This window comes from Tachypleus tridentatus, chromosome 1 (assembly GCF_004210375.1).
Source record: "Tachypleus tridentatus isolate NWPU-2018 chromosome 1, ASM421037v1, whole genome shotgun sequence".
NCBI classification, from domain to species: Eukaryota; Metazoa; Arthropoda; class Merostomata; order Xiphosura; family Limulidae; genus Tachypleus; species Tachypleus tridentatus.
In genome coordinates, this window is record NC_134825.1 from 127,392,809 (window position 1) to 127,405,507 (window position 12,699).

A 12,699-nucleotide genomic window follows, 5' to 3' on the forward strand; every position below is an offset into this window, starting at 1 on the left:
ATGCACTAAGATGGTGCATCAAGGTGGATAGCAATCTGCCCCAGACACCTGGACGAATTCATAATCACATTTAGTACTGGCCAAAGAGATAAATCAACACCAGATGCCAGGAGACATACCTTCTATGCTATCATAGACAGGATGCTCAACAAGCTGAATAGAAGATTCTTCTCTGATGCCTGCAGTGTTCTGATAGGTGCAACTGCATTGATCCCCAAACACTCCACATTTCTGGACAAGCAACCACTCTTAGGAATGGCAGCAAACTATGGTGTGGCAGAGGATAACCTCGCAGTGGAGGTCCACCAGTTGAAGAGGCTAATTGCAAGGAAGAAAGACAAGGGGCAGGAATTATCCACACTATTAAAGCTTGCAACCATGCTGGAGCCATACAAGGATGCCTTACTAACTAAACTAAACTAACGTGGCAGGGGTTCAGTTTAGAGAGAGAGAGAAATCAGAAGAGTTCTCTCTCCAACTGGGGTGTTCAGGAACTCTGTAGTTCCTCTTCGTCCCCTTTCGTGGATTGTTATTAAGATTAAGTGGTGTTTTTTTTTTAATTATTATTTTAATAAATTAATTATCGTTATTATTCTTGACTTTTTGGGTGGAGAATGTCTCACTAAATGTTCTTTTGGGTGGAGGCAAAGGCAGCAGAGGAAAGAAAGGCCGGGACCTGTCCCGAAATGAAAAAGTTGGGCAGATGTGAACATGAATGTAATTCATTCAAATTCAGATCAAATCAAACGGCCCGATTCTGGGTCTGGCAAAAAGGTTGCCTAGGCTGGGATCTAGAAATCCAATGCCTGAAGAATTTGATGTGGGGGGAAACGGGAGTGCCCCGAGAAAACCCACTTTCACACGACAGGCGCCGAAAGTTTTGCCTGTCGTGTGCCCTGTACCTGAAAAAAAAGGAATTCATGTTAATAACAAAGATTTTATTTATTTAGATTCTTTGTTGAGTGGATTGTGATTCTTGAAATATGTTGTAAGGTGAAGGATGCCTTCATGGATCTCCACAAACTTGTATGCATCGCTGTGATCCTGCCTGTCACTTCAGCTGCCTGTGAGAGAAGTTTCTCATGTCTGAAGCTTTTTAAGACATACTTGCGCAACAGCAGTGGTAACAGCCGCACCAGCAACCTTGCTGTCGTATCAGTAAACTCCAGGAGGGCAAAACAACTCGATATTGATACTGTTATAGACACATTTGCTGCCAATAACCAGAACAGGCGCATTGTTTTGAAGTAATATTGACCATAAACACAACCTTTCCTCAGAGTGTATTAACTTCACATGGGATAATTCGTTTCTGCTATGTAAACTATGTCTTTATGTTATATTTCTTTTGATTTGCAGCTTTACTCTTGATGGTATATTAAATGTTCAATATAAGCTAATCAATAAGCTAAAGAAATTCAATTTCTTTATTATTATGTATTACCTTGGGTGGAATTTAGGTGAGCTTCCGCTTTTACATATACGCATATTTTCATAAACAGATTATTTCTAATTTGTAATAATGAATTATTAATCAGAGTATGAGTTTCCAATGAAAACTGCATTGAAAACGCAGTTCAAAATAACACACCTTTCTGAAATGTACCTTGGTATTTACATTATTATAATTTACTATCTATACTTCATATTGATGGCATTTTGGGAAGCCCCTTCACAGTTTACCTCAGCCCCCCCCAACGAAAATATCCTGGCGCCGCCACTATTTCGTGTCGTTTTTGACCTCTTCTGGTCAGGCATTGCCAGGTGGGTATGGCGTTCGACTCGTAATCTGAGAGTCGCGGATTTGAATATCCGTCGCACTAAACATGCTCGCCCCTTTCAGCCGTGGGGGCGTTATAATGTTACGGTCAATCCCACTATTCGTTAGTAAATGAGTAGCCCAAGAGTTGGCGGTGGGTGGTGATGACTAGCTGCTTTCCCTCTAGTCTTACACTGCTAAATTAGGAACGGCTAGCACAGATAGCCCTCGAGTAGCTTTGTGCGAAATTCCAAAACAAACAAACAAAACTTTTTTCAAACAAAAATTCCTGCCACGTTTAGGTTGTTTTTTTTTATTTGTGCTGATCATACCTGAAAGAGAAAGACCAATGTCTGTCGAAGGATGTAGTATGTTCCACCAAAAAAACAACAAAAAACCTTTAGTTATGCACCATGGCAATTATACGATTACAATGTTTAGTTATGCTGTTGTTTGTCTACTTATTATTAGAAGTATGACAAGTTTAGATAAAGACACATTATTTCATGTGTGCATCAAAAAACTCTTTCCTTTGTCTTATTTCCAGATTATCTTATAGCTTCTCCTGACGCCTTGAGGCAATCTCGCTATGTAGTTCAATTTCAGAATCTTCTGTTAAAATTAATTAATAAACTTCTCCATGAAAATCCAAAATTTTCTAAGCTTTGTTGCTACTTAATCTTACCTCGCGTTGTGGGGATGAAGATAATTTGATGTTTCTAACCGTCCCTGGTTATATTTCAGTTCTATTCTGAAAATGATTTTCATATTAACCTAAATTCCCACCATTAGAATACTATGGAAAGTTCAGATTTGCGTAAGATAAATAAATGTATGCAGTGCATTTTTTTGCAGGAGGAAATAATATCATTTCTGTATAAAATGCATCAAACTGTAGTGAAGCTGTGAATGGGAGAATTTTAATAAAAAAATGGCGAAAGGTAGGTGAGGTATTTTTATGTCACGTGATTAGTTGCCGCCATAGCGACCGGATGATATGAAACTGGTTGTTGTAACGAACGGCTTTAGGTTTAGACATATGTATCGTCTGATAGTTTTATCTCCCAAATTGAACACAAATAATTGTAATTAACATATATAAACTCTTGCAAATTTTGTTTTATTACAATATCTGAATTATTATTATTTGTTAGAGAAGCATCATAAGTTTCCCAACAATAATATCAAAATTAAATTTCAAATGGCTGATGTCGAGTACTGATACCGCAGTTCAGTGTATCTTTGTGGCATTGAATAAGGCTACCACTCCTAAACTGAAGTGTTCAATTTACTGCCTAACCTTAACACAGGCCATATATCAGGATTCATGACAGCGTCTGTGTTGTAGACGAGTTAGTACCGTAGTATGAACTACCGAGGATTATTGTGATAACATAATCTATCCAATTTCTTGTACTTAACTGATTTAGGCTACGTTTTCTCTTTGATATTCATTGTAAAAATGCCTGTTAGTAACGTTAAAAATGAAGGTAAGTATAATTTTTTATAGTAGTTATACGCTATGAAAGAAAAGTTGTAGTTTTACCATAAATAATCATGATGAAGTAATTTCTACTTTAAGAGAATTAAGAGTAAGAAAATAAGCTGAAATTTTAACAGTAGGGGTTGAATATTTAAACTGGTAAGAACAAACAAAATGAACAGTAGATATTCAGCAAATTAAGTTTAGCCATCCACATACCAAAGCAACCAGCTTAAGTTAAACCAGATCATAGATTTGAAATAGAGTATTTATCCAACAAATATCTAATTTCAAACAAGGTTAGAAAATACATCATCAGACAAATAAAATGGTGAGTTGATAAATACATTAAGGAAGGTGATATGTTAAAGAACAGATTTTCAGTTGAGGCTTTAAAACTTTTAGGTATGTAATTTATATTAAATTTCAAGTTTCAAATAGACAATTTATCCAAACTCCAAACAGTGCAGGTCTATTAACTGATAGGAATTTGTTTGAGTAAAGATATTTTGAAACATAGTAAAGCAGAATTCAAAATATATATATCTCAGGATGGCTGGTATGGGTATTAACACTTTTACTAATAAAGCAGAGAACAGCATTTTAAAATTCTTAGGTCATCTTGAGGTTAATAAAAATCAAAATGATGTGATTTGTTACATTTTTGTGATCAGTGTAGTGTTGAATTTGATATGGATCTAACTGACCAAACAACCACAACACAATATAAAAAAACTGCTAATTTGACTACATTTTTTTTCTGATGAGCTGAAGTATAAGAATAGGCTCAGATACATGAGTCTCATGTTCAGTGGCTAAGTGTTGATGGATCTACAAGTTATTTGTAATATAACTAATTTTCCTTTGTGCCAGAGAAAAGTTTTAAAATTTTGTAAGCATCTCTTTATGACTGTAACTTTGGAAGCTAAGATATTGTATTTTCAAGATGGCTAATATAGGTATTAAAACTTTAATTAGAATAAAGTACATAACATTTTGACCTTCATTGGTCATCTTCAGGTTAACCTGTTTCACTTACTCAAATAAAGTGAGTTCTTTTTAAATTTTCCCCAGGCTAATATATAAATCTGGCCTCTGCCTTCAAAAACTTATTTGAATACAAAGATCAACAACCTAAACTTCTACTCTCATAGCTTATGTATAAATTATTCATGTAGTGACTGTGAGATCTTAAAATCTACAATAAAAGACTATTTGACTCGTAGTGACTCGCAAAGCTCTTTAGATATAAAACTATACTAAATTTTCACATTTAAAACTGTTTTACAATATGTCTATAATCCTTTGGTATTTTGTAGTTCCATCTACCACTTATTTTAATAACTAAGTAAACTAATCATTATGATACTGTAGTTTCAGTTAATAATTATCTTTGTAACACAATTTACAAAATTTGCTGGAGAGATGGAATGAGTGTTGCAAAAATGAAATGTTTTGTGTTTTATCAACTATTTTTGCCTTTGTTATCAAGGACTGTTAAGCTTCATTTGTACAATAATTATATATTCAAAATAAGTTTCTCACTCAGTATCATAGCAATTGTCAGGGAGTGTGAAAATGCTTTTGTCTAAGAAGTTCTTGAAACTGTAAATATATAAACGGTGACTAGCAATGCAATGTCTCTAGAAAACTTCCACAAGCAACATTTAGTCAATGAAAGAAAACACCAGTTTATCATTACACTTTACTTTCTTCCTCTAAGTTAGTTTTTGTCATTTTCTGTATTTGTTCCACAGTTCTAAAATAAACAGAAATAAGCCAAAAATATTAAGGCTAAAAATAATTATTAAAATATTTTGGCTCAAAATATCATGCAAATAGAGTTATGGGTAATATCATTTGCTTTTAAGATTAAAAAAAAAAAGACTCAAATTAAGAAGGAATGATGTTTTTAAATTATTTAAGTTTCTTTAATAATGCTTTTAATAATGAAGGATGAACTATGCCATCCAATTTTTTTAAAGGTTGTGAGAATTATTGTTAAGCTCTATTTGTGGTTACATAAAAAAAACTCTTGCAAATTTTGATAGATTTATTGAGAAAAAAAACTCTCATTCCATAACGGATTTATTCTCAAAACTAGAAAAATGAATAAGGAGTTAATAGAAGCTTTAACTGTTATTTTGCAAAGGTTTTTTAACTTGTGAGCTCACTAACAATTTAAAGATTGCCAGTATGATGTTTTTTTGTCAGAAATTGATAAAGAATAGATTTTTTGAAAATTGTAGGTTTTTTTGTTTGAATCTGTTTTAAGAGTAACTTAAAAAACTGTCTGGAGTTGATGTGTAATTAATGATTTTAGGACTGGTTTATAAAAATATAATTTATTTTTACTAATTTGTTGGAGTGTTTGACATGATCACACCTTTTTTGATGAGTGCACTGAGACTGATGTTCAGTTATATCATTCTTTCCTTTTTTTTTCTAAACAATGACTCAGATGCAGGTTTGACACATTAATTTACATAGAATCAGTGTAAACTCTTCACAAGAAATGACACTCATGTCAATAACAGTATGCAGTGTTTAATGTGTCCCTTTTGATAATTGGGTGTTTTGATCATAGAACTGCATTTAAATGTAAAATGCCATTTTTTTGTATTTATTCAAAGTCATATTTAGTGTGAAATTTTGCTATAAATGTATATAAGAAATTTGCTGTTGATCTTTCATCCTAATCTCAAAACCAGTGAAAAGTTACAAAAGTTGATTTATTAATCACATATTATTTAGTTATGACTCCATTCTAGAGGTCCACAGATGTTGCTTTACTCCTTTATACCTCTGGCTAAAAATATGGCATGTTTAGATGTACAAGTCTACGATAATGATCCTTGAAACCAGGTATATGGAAGTATTATAACAATGTAATGGTAACATGTTTGCTCAGTCTAAAAGCTGAATCATAAATTTCTTAGTGTGAACCTGCAGAACATAAAGTGCTGAAAGGATTAAAATTATTACATATTTATTTAAAAAAAACAACAGTAAAAACTTGCATATTAATCATTACCAATATTAAAGTTTCAATTATATGTATGCACATTTTAGGAAGATGTGAAATAATACTATGATTACAACTACACAATAAGCTTTCAAAAGTTTTTTTTAAATTTATTAGTTACAGAGTGAAAACAAATCATTATTCCAAACATTTTGTAAACAGAGCTTTGAAACAAACAGATAAAATGTAACTACTTCTTTTTTGGTACTTTATGAACAGGGAAGTGCTTACAGTGACTGTAAATATAGCTATAAAGTGTATCTTTAAAATATTTGATACTTAAAGATTTGATGTTGTTGATTAAAATATATGATATAATAATAATTAAGAGTAGAAAAAACATTTGTCAGAATAGAAGGATGATAGGTAAGAGATGATCATAGATATATGGTTTTTTAACTTGTACCTTGTAAAACCAGACACTGTCTTTCTGAGATGATACCTAACCTCTTAACACAGAATAAATTGATTCATTTTTGTATCTGTCTAGGAGACATGTTTGCCAGTAGCCTTGAGCTACCTCCCATGCAAATAAATGTGCTTAATGTGAACTGTGTTGATACATGATTTCAAAAGAGGGCCACACAATCTCTTCTGTTTCCAGAAATTTGTGTTATTCATAGTTTATATTATTAGTTAAGATAGTTTATATGACAAGGTTGCCTCATCCCAATCATTTTTCTGGTATGTTACATGTGTTTGTTACTTCCTTTGTTCTCTGAGTCTTCCATTTTCTATGCTTAATGTAGTTATCTGTTTTGTAAAAGGTAAAACTGTTTTCAAATTCTACAGTTTTGTATAACAGATGTACTTTGATGATCTTGATTGTGTTTTAAGTGAAATGATTGGAGGTATATGTTCTTTGTAACCATTGTAGTGAATGTTTTCATAAGTGAGGTATTTTGGAACGCTTCTGTTTTATTATGAACCATGTTGCTAGTGGTAGGGCAAATAAGATTTTAGGCTGTATCTTCTAAAGTATTGAATGCAAGTCTAAAAAAGTTATACTTTCAATGTTTAGTTCACTAGTTAGGCTTCATTTGGAGTACAATTTTAGGCTCTTTACTCTAAGAAGACTTATTATTAGGAAGGATTTAGTAGAGGGCTACGGAGATTATATCTAGAATGGAGTGATTGTCACCTGAGAAAGGTTGAGATTTCTGAAATTCTTTTATCTTGGAAAAAGAAGAATTAGAGGGGATGTGATGGGAATGTTTAAAATTACTAATGAAATTGGTAATGTTGATGCACCATTTTTTTCATAATTAATGTTGAAAATGATAGGAATAGAGAATACAGCTATAAATTTTGGCATGGTAGGAGACACCTTTAATCAAAACAGTTTTAATTTTCTGACAATGGGGTTGACCTTTGAAATAGATTGTCTTCAGATGTGAATGGATGTAGTAAATTTTTTTAAAGGAAAACTTGATAAATATGTAAATTTAAGGGGCTGGTTTTGAGACTTGTTTTATTTTAGCTTAGTTTAGTAGGTGGGATAGCCTAAATGAATCAACATGTCTTTTATTGTCCTTAAAGCTTATGAAAATGTGTTCTACAATATCTATTGCATTCTTTAATGTAAGTGGTAAATATTCACTTTAGATGTATTCTATTTTTAAAAAAATGAGTGTTTAGGTGGACTAAAATTTTGTTTAGCAAACAATATATACATTAAATGGTTAAGATATTAGACATGTTTCAGTCCATAAGATAACTATATTTATTTGCACTAATTTACTGGATTTTATTTCTGCAAGTTAGTTCAAGAACATTAAAATTGAAAACTAATATTTTGATTTTTTTTTTCTTTTTCAGAGGCTCATCGTGCTTTGGAACTTTTAGAAGAATATCACAACAAGTTAAATCACACCCAAGACAAACAACTTAAAAATGCAATTGAACGTGTCATAAAAATTTTCAAGAGTAGGCTGTTTCAGGCACTTTTAGGTAAGATAGTTGTGAAGTTATTGTTAAAACATAGTATAATTTACTTTTAGACACAAGCAGAATAATAAAGCTTATTTCTGAAATACTTGTAGCTACTTGTTTATAGAGCTGTACAGTACAGTTAGTGGTTTGTTTGTGATTGTGAAATAGTATTTGATGTTACAGCTTCAGGTTTAATTGTTTATGCTTGTATATTTCCCATTGTGCCAATACAGTATTAACTGAGGGCTTTAAATTGTACATTCAAAGTAGTTCATACTTGTTTAATTAGAAAATCTAAACTAATATTCTGAATCTCACTTCTTGTTACTGGACATGTAAAACCAGATACTATCAACTGATGATTAACTGAAAATATACTGCATTTACATACCTTTGTTACTAGTAAATTAATGTTTTACTGGGTCTTACTACACTGATACCGTGGTAATTACCAAGTATTGTTGGTGAAAGTTATTAACGTAGATTAAAACTGTTTCAGTCATAGAATGTCGAGTTGATAATTTGTTTCTTAGTTAAATTAAAATTCTGTGCAGGAAGCTGTAAGAGTTGAAATTGATTTTTGTAGAATGTAAAGCTTATGTCAAATCCTGTATGTACATGATCCTAATTCTTAGTTCTAATAAAAATGTATAATATTAATGATATATTTTTACAGAGATTTATCTAGGACTGAAATTCCAAGAAAAATTCAAATAGATTATTTTCAATTTAGGAATCTAATATAATCAATAATATCTGTAATTAATTCGTTGTAGTCCATTACATATAACCAAATTTTTTGGAATTTTTTTTTTAATATTTGAATTTATTTATAGTGTTAGCAGGATTTTTTCTGAGTTGCGAGAGAAGGACTCAAAAACATGAGGCAAAGGATCTGTTTCTGAGTTTTCAGCATATAAGAAAGTGAAAAACAAACTCTCGGATAAGCAGTTTTCATAGTCTAAGTGGTAATTTGTTACCATTATGACATTCTTTAACTCAGAACCAGATTTTTTTTCTAGGTCTGCAATGCATTTTTCCTGTCACAGTTTTTGTTTTATTTATCAAAAAATAAACTTAGTAGAACTAAGATGTGCACCATTGTTTAATCATACAAAAAACTGCCCCAAAAAAGTTTAAACATCTTTTTGTCTTGTGGTATGCAAGTCTGTTTTTACACCTTGCAGCAATGGATGAAAGAGAGATCAGATAGTCAAGCTTTAAAATAGCAATCTTATGTGGTTATTTCAAGTTTGTGTAAACAATTACAGAATAGGCTAGAAGAATCTGAGTTAGGAAGGCCTCTTAGTGCTTCTATTTGTATTTATACTCATTCTCATAGTACTCTGTCTTTAGTGTATATACGTGTGTGTATTTATTACATGAAAGATATTTTTGTCTGTAATTCCATAGTTAATTTAAATTCTGTTTTAAGTATCTTGTATTTCACGTGTTTGTTCAGAGTTCTGCCATGTTTCTTGGTGTGTTATGGTTTAAGATACTTATTACTTTACAAGCTTAAATCACCAGTCATACTTCCAAGGGAAAACCTGTTTGTATTTTTCCAGGTTTCATATACAATACAGCTCAGTAGTTGTTTTTTCATTGTTGTTATTTTAAATCAGAAGCTTTGCCTTCATTATGTTTTAATGTGATTGTTAACTTTGGATTTGAATTGTAAAGGTATTTATCAAGCAGATTTCAGGGTTTATGTTTACATGGTTAAGGTGTTCTTTTATTCTTTGTGAAATACATAATTTTTTTTTTTTTTTGCAGTGGATAATTGTTAATTCTTTTATCTGTCATATTAAGAAAGTTACATGCAGAAATACATATTTCTGTCTAGTTGTGCCTGGTACATACTTTTTAATAATCAAATAATAAAAACTATTTTACTTTTTTTGAAATCACAGTGATGTAGCATTTTTGGAAAAATAAATTTCTTGTGCAAGAGAAATATTTCCAGAAAAATGTACTTGATTTCCTGAAATTTTATTAAATCTTTATTACTTTTGGAAAAAAAAAATCTCATATCCATAGCACTTTTTTTAGTTAAAATGCCACATATCCTTCAGTATAATTCCACTGCCAGCTTTGTTTTGTTGGGAATGCCATATTTCATGTTGTGCTCTAAGTTCTTCTTATACATGTATAATTTGCTTCTATATCTTATGATGCTTTACATTTATTCATTAAGATGTTACAGTACAAAATGTGGAATACTTAATGCAGAAATTAAGAAATCATGGTTTAACTTAATGATGTCATGGAATAAAATGGTGTTTAATATTTATTTATGGAACTGTAAATCTTTTTGTACTTTTTATTATCTTATATATTATTACTAGGGCTGGAAAACTACTGGTTTTTATTGTTGACAAAGGCAATCTAATAATAATAATAACGTTGCACTTATTTAAATATACTTGGTAGGGTGTGTGACTGAGAGTTTGTAAATTAAAGGATAATTTATATTTAAATTCGGAAACATGCATTGCTCTCTGAAACATTTTTCTAGCAATACAACAAACAGTATTAAAAACAAATTACTTATAAAATGGGCAACATATAAATTAATGATTATTAGGTGGTATAAATTTTACACCCTTGAATCATTATTGAAGAGACTTGGGCAAATATTCTCTCTCTTTTTTTAATCATCAATAAATGCTGGGATTTGCTATTATACATAACTGGTATTAGAGCAAAAAATATGAAACCAAAATTATCTGTAAAATTAATAATACAGTACATTGACACTGTTACAATTGATTTTTGAGGACATTTATTAAATGAAACCTACATGTAATTGTACATCTGAGATGTTGCTCTTAAGAATTTTTATTTTAGTTACAAAATGTTTGTGAAGTGAATAATTTGGAAAATATTGCTGGTTCATTATTTTTTCCTCATTTCTAGATATTCAAGAGTTCTATGAAGTTACATTATTGGATGATGATAAAAGTATTCAGCAAAAAACTGCTGAAACTTTACAGATAGCTTTCCGATGGGAAACTAGTTCACCAATTATTGGAGTTAGTACTGAGGTATGTGTATGTTTATTACGATAATATTTTAGTAACTTTTCTAGATTATATGTCTGCAAAAGCTAATGGAATTGGAATAGTTTATTCAAGTAGGATACCTTTTATATATATCAAGATTCAGTTTATTGAGTTGTAAAGATTAAGAAATTACCTTTTTTTTAAGTTATCAGTGTAAAGAAGGATTTATAAGTAGTTTTGAAATACTGTATTTCTTTATACTTTGGACAAAAACTTTATTAAAAAAATAATTACTATTGCTTTAAGACTGGTCTCAAAACTGAATAATCATCCTGTATTTTATTTCTGGAATATTGGTATCACTTATACTAAGCAGTGTCTAATACAGTAATACATTTGATTGTTGATGGATAGAAAGGTAATGTGATTGTCAGATATTTAGTAAATTTTATAAAACTAAAAGAAAAGATATTTAAAGCAAAGGGATCATAGATTTTGTAGCAAAACCACATAAAAATATTTTTCCAGTTTCTGACTAGTTTGTGTTATTAGATATGTGAAACTAGTATTACATCTGAAAGTCTTGGTGATATCTTCCAATGTCACACTGTGCATGGTTTAAATATGTAATTCCAATACAGTCACTTACTCCTGTGCACAAAAAACTATGTCCCTCTTGAAATCATACTTACCTGATTGAGGAACTTGCATGCCACCAGCCTAAATTCCATGTGTGTGTGTTTTTTTGTGTTTTTTTTTCTTATAGCAAAGCCACATTGGGCTATCTGCTGAGTCCATTAGGGGGCATATTTAATGTGAAACATGTGAATTGATGTTGCTGTGCAATGACATATCATACAACAAATTCTCTCCACCATTAGAAGTTTGACACACCTACTTGTGTAAATGCATCATATACCTTCACATATTAATTCTTTTCCTTGGCACAGTCATTCAAAGACATGTTTATTTTTGCTGAGACTTGTTGAAAGTTTTACTTCAACAGTTTTACTTTGTGTTTTCAACCTGTAAATATGAATTCACAATTTAAAGTGAAATCTTGTTCTACTTAATTGAATGGAAGTATCACTAACATTACCAAAAGTCTAGGAAGTTTTTTTGCCTGTTGAGATCATGATTGCCATCATCCAACATGTGGTTAGTTCGTGTTGCTGCCAGGACTCTTATCTTCCTTACTTGCCACATCATTCTCTTCACAGGATTTTGAAACTGAATCTGAGGTGTGTGAAATGAAGCACTTTTTTCAACCTTCTGCCTTTGACTAGAGTATTTCTTTTATTACTAAATAACATGTTTGATCCTTTTCATTTTTTGCAAAGAACTTGTTACCCAGGTATATTCCTCCTCTCAAGAAAAAAAACTTTCTTGATTAGCACTGCCTTCTATAGGCACAAATGTTTCACTCATCACTAGTCCTGTAACTTCCATTTCTTTCTGCATATCCACATGCAACTGGTTATGCAATCACTTTCCA

The 12,699-nt window shown here is 31.2% G+C and overlaps 1 protein-coding gene across 7 annotated transcripts in view; it reads left to right on the forward strand.

The window, feature by feature from the left end:
- Positions 1 to 2,735: 2,735 nt before the first annotated feature.
- Positions 2,736 to 12,699, forward strand: part of LOC143223081 (disks large homolog 1-like) — a 119,156-nt gene continuing 109,192 nt past the window's right edge. For 6 of the 7 annotated variants that reach the window (XR_013012658.1, XR_013012659.1, XM_076450513.1 and 3 more), the window contains exons 1-3: positions 2,736 to 3,249; positions 8,086 to 8,217; positions 11,119 to 11,246. Coding sequence is in view for 4 of the 7 variants with exons in the window: in XM_076450513.1 (XP_076306628.1) it covers positions 3,222 to 3,249; positions 8,086 to 8,217; positions 11,119 to 11,246 (288 nt within the window). In the remaining 3 variants the exon portion in view is untranslated. Of the gene's footprint in view, positions 3,250 to 5,996; positions 6,108 to 8,085; positions 8,218 to 11,118; positions 11,247 to 12,699 lie in introns of all 7 variants that reach the window. The other variant, XM_076450563.1, reaches the window with a different exon arrangement.